The sequence below is a fragment of the Acomys russatus genome, chromosome 24, assembly GCF_903995435.1.
Source record: "Acomys russatus chromosome 24, mAcoRus1.1, whole genome shotgun sequence".
In the NCBI taxonomy this organism is placed as follows: Eukaryota; Metazoa; Chordata; class Mammalia; order Rodentia; family Muridae; genus Acomys; species Acomys russatus.
In genome coordinates, this window is record NC_067160.1 from 20,510,813 (window position 1) to 20,527,224 (window position 16,412).

Genomic DNA, 16,412 nt, shown 5'->3' on the forward strand with positions numbered 1-16,412 from the left:
GGCGCCTCCTTGGGACGTGAGGCTTCTCTACCCTAGTGCCTGCAGCCACAAACGGAAACTACTAGCTATGCTCAACTGAGAAGAGTGATGAAATCAAGGCTAGAGGGGAAGGAAGCTCACCGACCTAACTGGTGACAAGCTGCTGAGCCCCGCGGAGGAAGCAGCACGTTTCCACAGTGGTCTCGTGGGTAGGGTGCCGCATCCCTGGGTTTGGACCCTGCGAAGAGGCAGGGGAGCCGCCTGAGGGGGAAGTGCAGCTCAGGTTTCGCAGGGTCCCTGACTGCGGGCTCTGGGTATCAGGTGGCCGCGGCGCGGGGCAGCATCGGCTTAGTAGAATCGGGGCTTGGCGGGCGGCGCGCGAGCTACCGAGGGGTTGCACGGCGCGCGCCCTGCTGGCCCGAGGCTCACCTTGAGCGCTCAGGTAGGACCGGGGCGGGGCGCTGGGCTGGCGCGCAGGCGCGGGATCCGGCCTCGCCCCTGCCGACGTCGCCGGCGGGAGCTCACCTGGGAGACTCGCAGAGCAAGAGGAGCCTCGCCGCGGCCACGGTTGGCAACACGGGAGGCCCGGCGGGAAGGCAGGAAGCGGTGGCGGAGGAAGAATTGAACCGAGCGGCCTCGATAGCCACAGCCACCCGAGTCGCCGGCGCCGTCACCTGCACTTGGCTCTGGGCAGACGGGCAGAGCCCCGGCTGGCCGCCGCTTCCCGCCGCCTGCCCTGCCCACCTGCCAGGTAAGCCGGTGTCCGGCCCGCCGGGGGTTCCGGGGGCTCCCCGGGTCGGGGCGAGGGACAGAGTGCAGAACGGCTTCGGAGCTGCCCGCAGCCGGTTGGACGCGGTCTCGAGAACGGGTTTCAGTTGCCCACTTCCAGAGAGGCCGGTGGGGACGCGGGTCACGCCTGTCGCCAGTGCTCCTAGGCTGTTCTGGTCACTAGGCTCTAGCCCGAGAGCTCTTCCCGGGCAGAAAGTCCCACTGGTCCCTTAGCTGGTCCTCGGGAGGGCGAATCTCCCGCCGAGGCGCAGCGCAAAGCTCGCCAACTTGGGCTAGCAGGTTGCTTGCCCGCTCCTGGCTACCGAGTGGATCAAACCCGCGACAGGGAGGGCTGTGGCTGTTCTGGGCAACTTTCCCCGCCAACCCCAGACAGTCCTAAGACTGGAAACTGCGGCAGCCCGAGTCCATCTCGAAGCTTTCCGACTGGTTTGGAAGGCGCTCGGTGGTCGGGACGGGGGCACCCTGTGCTCAGCACTTTTCCGGGTGCACTCCCGAGCCAGAGCTGCGCCCACTTTCCGGTTGAAGGTGGCAGAGTCCAGGAAATAGGGCTGCGGTTCACCAACTGCGCGCCCTCCTCTTAGAGGACCTGTTGACTTAAGGACCAGTGTATCTAGGATCTGGTGTGCCCGTGGCATATGACTCAAAGGTTCAAAAAAAAACTTTGTTTCAGTATCCTGCCACGTCTGAACCTGGGAGTGCCAAGCCCAAATTCCTGTCTACCTAATTAGGATTTTCAGAAGCCTAACAATTAAGGTTGAAACTACTCTCACCATAGACTTAATTCCTTCCTTCTGTTTTGGGAACTCCATCAAGTTGCCCTCGCCTCCCCCCACCCCCTTTTCTGATTTTTTTTTTTCAAAAAGAAAATGTTACTAAGTTATGACTTGTTATTGAAGTTACACCATATATCGAACATCTGAACTAGAATTCTTTAGTAAAAATTCAGAAAGTTATGACATTTGAATTCGAGCGTTTCTGGTTGTGAGAAAAATCTGAACTTTTATCGTCTGAGTTTGTTGCTTGGAGACATGAGTTCAAAGCCGCACCCTATAATTATTTTTTCTTAAGCTTTAACATTAACTGAAACATAACATACATGTTAGCTGAAACATTCTGGGCAGTGTATTCCTACAGAACATTTTTAATATACTGTTTTAACCATCATTTTTTCATAGAAAATTTTAATAAATAGTAATTCCCCTTCCTAGGAGTGTTTAGTTCTATCTTTACTAAGTTTTATATGTGTGTATATACATATATACACACACACACACATATACACACACTTAGATTGTACATTTAACTTCAAATGCTTTAGGCTGTACATATATTTTTGAAAGAGATGCAATTAAAATCTAAAACACACACACACACACACCATAGCATCACATAATTGTTAATTCAACCAAGGATTTTAAGAGCCTCTCCTGTCATCTTAGTCTTGTCTCTGTACTGAGAAATTGATGTACTCAGCGCTGTTTGAACACTGAGTATGTATTTCCCCCTAAATTTTGCACATTAGTTTTCACTGGCTATCGGACAGGTTTTATCGGACCTTCATGACTCTAACTTTAGGGGGGAGGGCAAAGTAACTTGTTCTTGTTAATTGCAATAACAAAAGGGCATTCATTTCTATCTATAAAGGATTGGGGGAGGGGGGTATTTTCCTACACTAAGATAATGAAGCTGTAAGAGCACTCAGACATCTTCTAATGCTTGTCTCCTTGGACTCCCCTTCCTGCCTTGGCCATTCAGTCAAACCATCCCAATTGAGTAGCGGAGGCTAGAAAGGTGTTCTAACTGTAGTTTACCCTACAAGTGCTGGAGATAGCGTTATTGTGGTGGGTTGACTGAGGGCTCCCATATCATTATGTCTCACCACTCACATTCTCACTTATCACAAGATGGTTATCTTCTTTCCTTTCTTGTAGTTTGTAAGGACGTTGTAATTATAGGAGAGACAATTGTTCTCCGTCCAGCTCTAGTTTACTCCAGTTCCCACCCTGCTCTGTGGAGACTCCGCGAGGCTCTTAGGATTTCCCTAGCTGAGAATTTCGTACGTATATTGATGGTCCCATGTGGGCTGAGATTTTAATCTCTTTGTGGTATTTCAGAGACACAGTTATTTTTTTGAGCCAATTTGGATGACATTAGTCAGTTCTGATCTTTTATTATATTGGCTTAAGCCATATTTTATAAGGCATAGGCCCAATGTCTTTCATCCACTTGCAATAATCTAGACGTTTGGTTTCAAGCACACTTCCTTAGTACCAGTGCTATAAAAACATTTTTTAAACCCACAATCCTCTAATTTGAAATATTTTGTTTCAACCAATACATGCTGGTGAGGGTGTATGTGCATATATGAAACAGGTTTCACAAAACAATATCTAACCTTAGGACATGGATGCTCTTTTTTTTTTTTTTTTTTTTAAGTTTGCCTTAACATACTAGATTGATTTCATGTCAGCTAATGGCTGGTATTTGTAATGCTAAAATGATATTGTCCTGTAAATGTACATATTTTAAGGCTCATTGTTCTAAAAGCTTACACACACACACACACACACACACACACACACACACACACGAATAAAAATTTCATAAAATCATATTGCACCCCTGCTTAAGAATTTGATGGAGGCTCTATGATATTGACACTAGATGCATCTCTCAGACATCAGGGCCTACACAAAATCTCATTGTGTATTATTATATTTTAAATTGGTTCTCATGCTATGGTATATTTAGGGACAGAAAAGAAATTGGAAATGTTTTTGTGAGGAGATTTTGATAGTAACTATCAAGTAATTCTGTTATCCCCCACCCCTGTGCTAGTTTTATCCTAAGTTTTATGACTGAGTTATAGCTCTTGGGGGGAATGCATATCATACATACATACATACATATCTGTTAAATTTTGACCTTTATTATAGGATTTATTATAGGATTACAGGAATCATTTACTCTCTTCCATAAAATACTAGATTCAGAAATTAGACTAAAGTGCTGATTTATGGCTTAATAGATAAGCATGGGCTGTTGTTCCAGAAAAACCTTCAGTTCCTAGCCCCCATGTTGTTCCTTACAACAGAACCTGACGCCCTCTCCTGGCATCTGTGGGCACTGCACACATACATGTGCGCATATACGGTGCACACATACATGCAGGCAAAACACCTATAAACATAACGTATAAACAAGTGTATTGAAATAAATTAATAAATTAGATTAAGACCAGGGGTAGTGGTATACACCTTTAACCCAAGTACTTGGGAGGTGGAGGCAGATATGTTTGAGGCTAATCTAATCTATGTAGTGAGTTCCAGGCCAGCCAGAGCTATGTAACTGAGATCCCATATTTAAAACAGCAACAATACATTAGATACCCAAGTGATTCGCAGGAATACAGTCTTGAGAAATATAATTGGTGATAATTAACATTTTCAAGGACACTTTTAACTTTAACCTACCTTCACATTCTTGGTAGAAGGAACTTTTCTCTTGAAAAAAAAAATATTGCTGCATTTTATATTTTGAAAATGGTTAATACCAAACTCATCTAGCTACATTCAGTTCTATGATCCATAAAGTATAATGATACATTTGGAATAAACAGATCATGTATTAGACTAAAAGCTGACCAATAAGAAAGGATTATTTTTGTTACCTATCCAATTATGCATCTGGTTAATACAGGATAATTGGCTATATAATATAATTTGGGTGATTTAAGCATAATTAATGTAATGGCAATGGCAACATTGAATTTTGTTTTGTTTTTTGAGACAGGGTTTCTCTGTGTAGCCTTGGCTGTCCTGGACTCGCCTTGTAGACCAGGCTGGCCTCGAACTCACAATGATCCACCTGCCTCTGCCTCCTGAGCACTGGGATTAAAGGCGTGCACCACCAAGCCTGGTGGCAACATTGAATTTTCATCAGTTCCAGCAATGGCAGGAGACCAAAGCTGATTAAATTTATAGTAAAACACAAGGAAGTAAGACTTCGAATTCTGGGTCATAAGTAGCTACTGACAACTAGATAAAACCTTCCTGAATCATTCTCTGGATTGGACTCTGTAACTTTTCTCTGTACTTGTTTGAATTTCAAGCTATGTAAACTAATTTGCTTATCTACGGGATTGCCTGTGGGGCATCTTTAACTTACCATAGTAACTGGAGCTCACACGAGTGTAAAGCAGGAGTTTCATCACCCCAACAGTCCGAAAGGAAAAGTTTCACTTCCGGCAGCCTATCTATAGGTGTTAGAAATTTTACTATGTGTCACCCACAAAATTTGGGCGACTCATTTGTTAGCAAACCTTGAGCTCATTTGGAGTAAAATGTGAGTGAGGTCTTAGGAAAAGGCTGTCTATACCACTGCTGTCTATACCACTGCTGTCTAGACCACTGGTATAGTGTAACTTGCTATAGAAGCAGTGCTGACTTTTAAAAATAAAATAATTTATTTAACTATTCACTTTATGTTCTGATGAAGCCCCCTACTCCCTATCCTCCCTATCCTACCCTCCTTTCCTCTTCCCTTCCCCCCTTCTCCTCAGAAAAAGGGAGCCACCACCACTACCAGCCCACTCTGGCACATCAAGAACTAAGCTTATCCTTCTTCCACTGAGGCCAGACAAGGCAGCCCAGCTAGGGGAAAGTGATCCAAAAACAGGCAACAGAGTCCATGTCAGAGACTGCTCTACTTGCTAGGGGACCCACATGAAGACCAAGCTGCCCATCAGTTACATATGTGTCAGGGGCCAAGGTCCAGTCCACGCATGCTCTATGGTCGGTGTTTCAGGCTCTGTGAGCCCCCATGGGTCTAGGTTAGTTGACTCTGTTGATCTTCTTGTGGAAAATTTTTCCCCTCCAGTTCCTCCTATCCTTTCCCCCCTACACTGCCACAAGGCTCCACAAGCTCTGCCTGATGCTTTGCTGTGGGTCTCAGCATCTTTTCTTATGCAACACTGCCCTAGGCCCCATGGATTAGGTGTGTGAACCATGCTGCCATAGTAATGTCAAAAAAAAAAAAAAAAAAAAAAAAAAAATCCCTCTGAAATTTGAAATATATCTGGCTCAAGAGATTTCTGAGGAGAAGACTATGGATCTATAGTACTATCTGGGTATCAGGCTACAAATACAGTATTTTTTTAACCTTGATTTATCAGCTTCGACAATAGTTACCATCTGAGTATTTGTGTCACACCAAAATACATATATGGAAATCTAGTTGCATGTCTGTTGGTGTTAAGAAATGAGAGCTGGTGGTGCACATGTTTATTTCTAGTGTCCTGGGAGCAGAGACAGGAGGGTCCCTGAACCCAGGGGCAGAGTGGCAGGCTAGCTTACATAGCGATCTACAGGCTGGCCAAGGCTGCATAGTTTAGACAGTCTCAAAACAAACAAAAAGAGCCTTTGGAAGGTGATTGGGGCATGAGGGCTCTACCTTCATTTGGGCTAAGACATTTGGAGAGTTGGTAGCTTTTTATAATTCAACTATATGGAGTGTACATACGAGTTTGTCCTTTATGAGAATGGGCCCTCTCTATACATTGGATCTGCCTGCACCTCATCCTATAGAATGTGGGCCTCAGTTGATTTCTGTCTACAAATTAGTCTGAGCAGAGAGTGTACTTTGTAATGGCCATGTCAGAAAGGCTAACACAGCAACCATTAGGCCGCTCACTCGGTCCACTTGACATTTTACTGTTTCTCCATTATTACAAATCCCCCCTCCCATTCCTCGCCTTTATCAGAGTGTTAACAAGTCTTGTCTAGGGCCCCATACTTACTTCCTGTCTGTCTTTCTAATGTGTCTTCTTGCCATGCTCAAGTCCATCCTCAGCAGAACCCCAGAGGCAATGATTAAAAACATACAAAAACCATGCACTGGAACTGCTTTTTCCTGAGTAGAGCTCACCAAAGGCTTTCCATAACAGTCAGTTCTCATCAGATCGGAGCTTTTTGGTGGGTTTGCTTCTGTATTTGCACAAACACATAACCACTTGGATGGTTTGTAGAGCATGCAAGCATTTTTTTTTTTCTGCAAGCCAAGTTTCAAGACTGAAGGAGTGGAGTGACAGCAGCTGAGAGGGTAGCTTCATGGTAGAGCATCGCTTGCCTCTCATGTTGGATGCCCTGTGTTCGATCCACAGGACCGGTTTGGAAAAAGAAAATAAAAGTGTAACAGACGAAGGGAAAACATAAGGAAAAACTAACAACATGGGGGAAGTGTCTCGTTGTACTTGCCTGCTTAACTTAGACTGCTATTGTACCCATGTTATTCCTTTGAATTCTGCTATTTTGGAACTTTTTCATATAAGATACATTTTTCGGAAGTGAAAAATTAACTTTGTGACTGAAAGTCCATGAAGTTTTTGCTTGTAACAATTCCTCAAGAGAGGACATTACTCCTGGTGAGAAACTATGAGAAGGCAGGTTTTACTTAAGCATAGTATAGTTAGACTAAACCAGAAAGGAGGGGACAGAAATTTTTTTTAAAAAAAGAGTCCTTGATTATAGCTATTTTCCTTTAAAATTTCTTTGTAGTCCATTACCAAACCCTCTGCATTTTATCTCTTAAACAAATGTCTTCCAAATCTAGGCATTTTCCTCCAGGCCCGGTTAAGACTATCATCTCTCTCCTAGACTTCCGTGATGGCCGGCCTTTCTGAACGGTTTCTGATTTCTTTCTGGTTTCTTCTTCACACAGCATCCAGAATGAGACTTCAAAATACTTGGCCACAGTGACCCCTTCTCAAAGCCATTCCACACCCTTAGGGTAAGACAAACCCTTTAATGTGGCCTAAAGTCTGGGCATGATTCAGCTGCTGCCACCCCACCCCCTCCTGCCTGAGCCCTGGCAACCTCTTTTACTGCCAGGTTCTTCTTGCCTCTAGGTCACTGCCAAGTGTTATTCTTCGCCTGCAATAAACACCTCCCCATCTTCAGGCTTGTCAGCTAATATTCAGCCGTCAAGCTCCAGTCTGATCTCCCTCATTTTTCCTCTGACTATGACTGGAATTTGTCAGCACTCTCTACTCCCCTCACTTCAACCATGCACTAAACTTTTAGTCTCCTAAAGAAATAACAAGCTACTTGGTACTCAAGTATGAATCAACGTTTAAAACGAATTTCCTCCCAGAAGAAGGTGGCTAACTTTAATATTTACCCCACCTATTAAGCCATGTTTTTGGTTCCTAATAGCTGTTATATTTATCATGTCATAATTCATATTTATTATCATAGTGGTTATTGATTCTTCCTAACTGTTGCTCATTCATCTGACATATTTTAAGCAATTTTACATGTAATATTAAATTTTCCCAGCAACCTATGAAGTGTATACTGTTTTTCTCCTCTTTTTTTTTCTTTTTTTTCTTTTTTTTTCTTTAGTTCATTTACTTCCATCTAGATGGTTCTTGAAATCTCAGGACTAAAACACAGAGCCCTGAAAGTCTGATTATAAATCAGTGCTTCCATCCACCAATTAAATGGGACTAGGGAACGAGTCACACGTGTAACAATTAATCTCCAGTCACTGTCCACCCTGTTTTTTGTTTGTTTGTTTGTTTGTTTTTATTATGCATACAGCATGATCAGATCACATTATAGATGGTTGCGAGCCACCATGTGGTTGCTGGGAATTGAACTCAGGACCTCTGGAAGAGCTGTCAGTGCCCTTAACCACTGAGCCATCTCTCCACCCTGTTTTTAACCTCTAACGGTATTCACCTTTAGAATATGCCTAGAGTACTTTCTCTCAGGTAGGTATTTGTCTGCTAAATCCTAATTATGGCAGATAAATACTCATCTCTTTTACTGACACACACACACCTCTGCCATTCCTTCCTCAATATAGACGTCTTATTCTTTGTCTGCATTTTAATATTTATTTATTATAATTATGTAGCTACTGCTCTCTACAAATCCCAAGGAGCCTATGAGGAGCCCAAGGAGGTCGTTTTGTTCAGTGTTTGAAATAGTCTAACATATAAGCACTCATTGTGTAGTCCAGGATGTTTTCACTATTCCCTTTCCTCAGACTTCTGAGTTTTCAGATTGCAAATGTGTGCTACCACATTCAGCCAAGGTTGGTCTTTAATTGTAGTTTTTCTTTTATTTGATACAGAGTCTTCCTGCTATATTGACCAGGTAGGCCTGAAATGCTTCTGACACAGTAATCTTTATCCTTCATACTCCAAATACCTGAAGCTGAAACTACCAGCATATGTCCTGTGGCTAGCTTAGAAATTGCTTTAAACGCTGTGGTTAGTAGTTATTCAATTTAAGAAAACTGACTTGCTCAATTTTTCTATATATGAGTTGGAGTCCAACTTTATATTACATAGTCTGAGCTTCAGACTATTGGTCCCCCATGTCTGTCCTCTTGTTCTGCTTTGAACCATTGCTGTATGGGCCTGTTCTGAGTCTTCTGTTTGTCATTTCCCTCTGATGGCATCTCTGAGTAGCTATTTTTTACATGCGGTAGCCCTTGTTTTGTGTAACGTATCTTTCTGAGAAATGTTTATGGAGTTAATAAAGTCAGGACACTGCATTATGAAAATCACTATTACCTTTACATTTTCTTCATGATTTATTTTTATTGTAACTCTTTTCATGATAGTCACCATTTAAAAAAATAGCATGGAGTAAGTTTTTCTGTCATGGTTGCTGCCTGACACAAGTTTCCTTTTAGAACAGAGTTCGTTATCAAGTTCCTTTCACCAAGCAAAGAGCCGTTCTCAACTCAGACTGAGTCCCGTAGCCTTCCTAGTAACTGATTGTCTGACGTCAGCTGACTCTCAAGTTTCTTTACCAAATTTCCATATCTCTTGTATTCATTCCTTGCTCAAATTGTTTTTAGTAATCCCCTAATTGCCTCTACCCTCCTATTTGATCTCCTCTTTCTCCAAAAATAACATATCAGATACAACTTTCAAGGGTAATCCCTTTTAACTTTCAGTTTGAGTTATTATGCTGCTTAAAATCCACTACGGCCTCCACCCTTTGCTTAAGGAATTAAGTTTAAACCCCACAGGATTAAGGATCCATTCTTTCCCTGCATGGAACTTGGCATTTAGCACAGGGATACTCATCCTTACTCTGTGACAATGGACTATCCATGGCCTTAAGGAAAATTACCCTATGTGAGGTCAGCTGTTGAAGGAACAGTTAAGTTCTAAGCTGAGACTGGTTTATGTCCAACGTAAACTTAAAATAAAGGAAGCTTCTGATTGCTTAACCACCAAGAGAGGGTGATGCAGTGATACCAGAGATAATTGGAGCAGCCAGATATATTTTATGTTTCATATTAGTCCTGTTTGCCACCTGATCTTAGAAATGCTATGGATGATTTGAAGTATTGGATTTGATTATTTAATAGCTAGGTCGATAGAACTAGGGAAGGAGTAATGGGGAAACTTACTAGGTAGAAATTCAGCTCGGGTAGGATTTTTAGAGCAAGAATGAACAAAGTACAGCTCCTGGGCCAAATTTGGGACACAGCCTGGTTTTGTACAAACAAATAAACAAACAAAACAAACAAAAAAACCAAAAAAAAATGAAAATGTAAAACAAACAAACAAACCAAACAATTTAGCATGGCCACAGACATGCTTATTCATTTGTGAATTGTCTTCTTTCCTCTTCTTTTCCTTCCTTCCTTTCTTTTTCCCTTTTCTGGCACTCAGAAGTTGCAATAGAGGCCATATGGTCTTCAATTCAAAAGAAAGGAAGGAAGCTGGGGAGGAAGGGGTTGACTGACTATGAAAGTTTGCTGCCATTTCTACAGGCTGCTGGGCACTGAGAGACACAGGATGAGGTCTACGAAGGAGTGGAGGGTGGGTCCGTAGAAAGATGGAAGTACCTGAACAAGAAGTGTTACTGATTACCCCCCTGTATCCCCATCCCTTAAAACTCTCAGGCCTTCAAAGGAAGAACAAATGGACAGAAACGGCCTTCTACTTAGGAGTGGCTGACTCCATTTATGCATTACCAAGTGCATCTTGGACACTCACCCTGCAGCTACATTCCATAGGGTCAGTCAACATTCCTTCCCCTAGGTGTTGTGAAATGCACTTGTGAAAATGCAGTCTGCGGTTGCTCTTTTTAGGTCATTGAGATCAGCTTCCTGATTTCAGTGTGAGTTAATGGGACCCATAGCAGCAGAAACAGAGGCCACAAGCATTAATGACCAAAACCAAAGCAGATACAGATTTCATAATGAAAAGCAGGGGGTATAGAGCCGTCAGAAAGCATTGCCCCCGATGTCACTTCTGGTGGCTGAGATGCTTTTTGGCAGATTCCTGGTGGTCACAAGTGAATGAAACAGATGGGCAACTTTTAGGTTTCAGAACTGAGAGTTATAGTTTCAGCCGTTTTTCAAACCTAAGTCACAGACCCAGAGCTTCCCCCGAGCTGGACCAACAGCCGTTTACTAGAGAGTATCCTTTGGAGAAAAGAAAGCACTCAGGCTTTTGCACCAATTCCTAGAAACTGAAAATGTCAAATTAGCAACTTACCAAGGTCAAGTTATGGTTGGAGTTGCACTTGCAGTAAGCTTCACTTCTTGAAGGTTCTCCCTTCTCTGAATAGGGGTGAGGGCAGGCAAGCCTTTCATGTGACACTTTCCCAAACCATAGCACTGTCTTCTTAAGCCCATATCTGTGAGTTCTTGGGGGGATTTTCTTAATCCAAATGTGTGTGTGTGTGTGTGTGTGTGTGTGTGTGTGTGTGTGTGTGTGTGTGTGAGAGAGAGAGAGAGAGAGAGAGAGAGAGAGAGAGAGAGAGAGAGAGAGATCCATCAATCCTGATTTACAGATGAGTTTGCAGTTACCTGGTAGCGCTGAGAATCTACCTTTGCAAAATTTAGTCCTGTGCATTGTTAGTTGTGAAATATGCCAAAAAAAAAAAAAAAAAAAAAAAAAGGAAAAATTTCTTATAGGTAGACATTGTATTTGTCTACTGTGTTTAGGATGAAAGATGGACAGGGGTATAGGTCTTTATTGACTTCCTGAAAGTTACTAATGGTTTGTGTGTTTGGTGCCTTGAAAGACTTGAGCCTGGAAGACTTGTGATGCTGATATTTGAGGATATGTGTTTAAGTCTTTCAGAAGGGGCAGAGCCCCTGAAAAGGTTTATCTCATCTAAATCCACCAAAAGATTCTGACTTCAAGAGAAAGACTTTAATGATCAAGTAGATAGAATGACACCCATGGATGTCAGTCAGTAGACCTCCCCAGCTACCCGAGGCCTTCCCCATGGCTGTCAATAGTTGGCTTAGTGTACAAGAATAGAGGCTGTATACACATGGGCTTCCCTTCCTAATGTGTCAAGTCCACTGCTCTGGTCCTACTCTACAGAAACCACCATGGAGCCCTGTAGTGGATGGGGAAGGCCAAATAGTCCCAAGGATAGCCTTTACTCCTTAGCAAGTTACTGTCCGTATCCTTTAATTATTAGCCTGTTCTGCAATTTTGGGAAGAACCTCCTGTGCCATCTGGTACAGTGTTCAGCCTCGTCAGTAAAATGCTTCAAGGACACTGAGGAAAGCAGGGCCTTCCCTTCCTGCCTTCAGGGCTCTTAATGAACATACTTGTGCCACTGTTCAACTCATCACGTGGCTTTGCCTAGTACTAGTCCCTACAGGGAACAGCTGTTCTAGAGGTGGCCTCTTTCCACTCCTTCCTTTTTCCAGAGCTTGACTTGGGCAGGAGGGAGGGCTGCTTTCTCCCAGCCTAAGTCACTACGCCGCAAACTTTTTCCAAGCCTTGCACAAAGGTCTGAAACAATTGGTCATTTGTGGAGACAGCTATCTACCCTTTGTCCCAGGAAGCCAGCTCAAAATTATCTTGGCCTCAGCTGCATATTTAAAAAAAAAAAAAAAAAAAAAAAAAAAAAAAAAAAAAAGAGTGCACCCGACTTCTGAAGCCAGCACTGTTCGTCAGCACCTAGCCAGTCCTGGAAACCTGTTTCTCTCTTTGAATAGCTTCTTCTAGAATGCCCAAAGGCAGGTCCCTGCAAATCTCAAACTGTTGCCTGTCACTGTAACTGCCTGGCTCCTAGTCTTCTCTTACCAAATGCTGTGGGGTAAATTCCAGATTCCCTAGGTGTTCAGCCTTTCTGTGAACCTAGTGTCCCTGTGTCATCTCCTGCCATTTCCCACCTGTGCTTTTCTTCCTCTTCTGTACCTGGCTCAGGCCGTGGCCTCTCTTACTTCTGAGCCTTTAAGTATGCCATCTACCTTTCACCTGCGTCTTGTCAATCTATGTTAAAGTTTCTTATCTTCCAAGATTCTGTTCAGCCATGGCAGTTATTCCTGGGCACTTTCCCGTAGGACGTATGACCCTGTTCTGCCTATTGGCTTGCCCTTTATTACCTTGATTGCACTCAGCCTGTTTCCCGAGGGTAAAGGTTATCTGGAATGCTATGGTCAAGCCTAGAACAATATTTGTCACAAAGGACATGATCCAACTACCTGAAGTTTTTAAAGAAAAGTGAAGGAACTGGAGAAATGCTCAGTGGTTAGGATTACTGCTCTTTCATGGGACCCGGGTTCAGTTCTCAGAATCCACATGGCAGATCACGCCTGTCTGTAACTCCAGCTGCAGGTATTCCGACAACTTCACACAGATGCACATGCAGTGTACATAAAACAAAAATAAATAAATCATTTTTTAAAGTGAAAACCTGATAAGTCACTTCATTCCAACACTAAACTCCTAAAGCTAGAAATGCCCATAATTATTACACTTTTATGAGCAACAGACATCATAATTGAGGTATCTTTGGGGGCCAAAGTTAACTTGCTTTTCTCATTCTAAATTTTAAAATAACCTTGGAACGTATGTTGAATAAAGTGCCCAAGTTAGTTTTCACTGTCACAAATGACATTTTCTGTAAATATTGGGGGACAAGAGTCAATTTCCCTTTTTTCCGCCCCCTACTGATGACGTGGCTAAATGGTGCATGGCAGGGAGTCACACACTGAGCCCTTTTACGTAACACATTTTAAAGCACCATGAAGAAAATCCACTTCCAGCCCAATGTAGGCTGTCATCGACTCACGCTGGTTCACGTTAGGTCCTAGTGAGGCCCGTGTTCTTTTCCCACACTTAATTGCAAGTAGTCCTTCATCAAGTCAGCTCTTTCCTTTTAAACCCTGGAGGCCCGGAGACACCTCAAGCAAGGCTAAATCATTTCTCCTTGTACTTTTAAGACTTTTTTATTTATGGGGGCTATTAAAAACAGCTGCTGAAAACAATGCCTTAAATGTTCTTGCTTGTCTTCCTGAGAGATGACTCGCAGGACTGTGAGCATATGTCTAGGGGGAGAGAGCCAGCTGCCTTCCTGGTAAAGCTGCTTGATCAGCTTGCTTAGCTGCAGTGGTGGTGCTGCACAGGTTAATGCCCAGCACAAGAAAAGGTGGGGGGAGGTCACTGTTGGGATTTTTGGCAGTGCATGCGAGCAGAACTTCACTTTCCTCTGAGATCTGCCCTGCTTATAACCCCATTTAATGAAGTCCTTTGACTCCTTGGTTATCAAGTTAAGACATTGTTTTTATAAATCTGAAAATATATTTGCAATACAGTATTTTGTGTATATAATATATAGTAGTTCTTGACAGAATTAACAAAATATGTGGGTGTTTTGTTTGGTTTGGTTTGGTTTTTCCTGGCAAGAAAAGTTTTATTCTTTGACTGGCCCAGTAGATGGGGATCAATTAGCAAATTTTTTTTCTTCTTAAAGTACAGTTTTCTTGAGGGGAAGACGTCTGTTTGTTGTTTAAACAATAAGAGTACTTTGCAGCTCATGTTCAGTTGTTGGTTGAAGTAATGAATTATACCTTGACTCTAGGAAAGAGTCACTACTAATACTGTCTGTCATCTCTGTTTATAGGTATTTCCGTTTAAAGAAACCTTTCTACTGGCAAATCTATGATAAAAAGTATAAGTAACAAAGGAAAACATAACTGTTATCTGTCAAGTAACAAGCATTTAATGTCAGGATGGCTCACCTAAAACGACTAGTAAAATTGCACATTAAGAGACATTACCATAAAAAGTTCTGGAAGCTTGGTGCAGTCATCTTTTTCTTTTTAGTAGTTTTGATTTTAATGCAAAGAGAAGTAAGTGTTCAATACTCCAAGGAGGAATTAAAGATGGAGAGAACCTTGAAAAACAAAAACAAAATGTTCGACTTTATGCTTGAAGCTGTAAACAATATTAAAGACGCAATGCCAAAGATGCAAATTGGAGCGCCCGTCAAGCAGAGCGTAGATGTCCCTGAGAGACCCTGTTTGCAAGGGTACTATACTGCAGCCGAGTTGAAACCTGTCCTTGACCGCCCACCTCAGGATTCTAATGCACCTGGTGCTTCTGGCAAGGCGTTTAAAATCACCCGCCTCAGCCTGGAGGAGCAGAAGGAGAAGGAACGCGGGGAAGCGAAGCACTGTTTCAATGCCTTTGCAAGTGACAGGATTTCTTTACACCGGGATCTTGGACCTGACACCCGACCGCCTGAGTATGTTGAAGAATATTCATTTCCTGTTTGTCAGCAGGGTGTTCATGGAAGAGGCGTTAAGTCAGGCAGGCGCATTCTTAGGCACTCTGAAGCAGAGTATCAGCCAATGCTGTTCGTTTGTTTGTTTTTGTTTATAATTATTGAGGTAGAGTATCCATAGCTCTTACAGGTTTGGCAGTGAGGACATGAAATGTTTCTTCTGAATTAGAGAACGGAATTCTAGGTCTGATGTGGAACTCAGGGACATTCTCTTCTCGCCTCCTTAAGTAGCATAATTTCCTTATCTATTTAGGAAGATGTGGATGGTTTTTATAGAAAACGTAGGAGGAGGTGAAGGGGTTGTTTTCATCTCTCTGATCTGATGGAAATGATCTTTAAAATGTGCCAAGATTTTGAAGCTATTAGGTAGTTTATTGGTTTGCAAAATGTGTTACATACTTTGTGAGTACTGTCAAGACATGAATATATCTCTGAATTCCCTGCATTTTGTGCATTCTAAGAGTGGATGTTGTTGCAAGTAACCCCTGCTTGCTCATTCTTGCCACCCCCACCCCAGACTACCAGGAAACAAATATTCCTTATTATTAAGTGGTGTCATTTACATACCCGTCTCAACTATACAGACTTAACAATTTTGCTACCTGTAAGTTGATGTCCAAATGCTATATTTGAATGGCAAGCGGTGAGATGAATTCTAGCATTCTCGAGCCATCAAGAATTATTGAGAGCACAAGACAGGCAAACAGTAAGCAACTGGTGCCTTCTGTATGTGTTTTTGTTTTCGTTTTGTTTTGTTTTGTTTTGTTCTGGTTCTAACACTACATTTGACACTGACTCAAAACAATACAGACTTTTATAAGTGGGTTTATTCTTTTTCTCAGATTGTGCCAGATTTGTGATTGTGAACCCCTGTTCATGAGTCCGTGCATCCCTGCATGTTGATGTTGCAGGCGTGTATGTAGGTAACTCTGTTCTCATCAGTGTAGTTCAAGGCTAAGTTGCTCATCACTTCAAAGTAAATGTGGGAAGAAACTGTTGCTCTAAGAAATATCCTGGTGTTGCAGAGGTCTTCTCATGTGGCCATAGATTCAGATGTAGCATTACATTTTACTAATT

At 42.6% G+C, this 16,412-nt stretch overlaps 1 protein-coding gene across 1 annotated transcript in view; it reads left to right on the forward strand.

Moving 5' to 3' along the window:
• The first annotated feature begins 457 nt into the window (after window positions 1-457).
• Window positions 458-16,412, forward strand: part of Galnt3 (polypeptide N-acetylgalactosaminyltransferase 3) — a 39,902-nt gene continuing 23,947 nt past the window's right edge. The window contains exons 1-2 of the mRNA XM_051167152.1: window positions 458-730; window positions 14,673-15,296. Coding sequence (XP_051023109.1) covers window positions 14,782-15,296 — 515 coding nt within the window. The 5' untranslated portion in view covers window positions 458-730; window positions 14,673-14,781. The remainder of the gene's footprint in view (window positions 731-14,672; window positions 15,297-16,412) is intronic.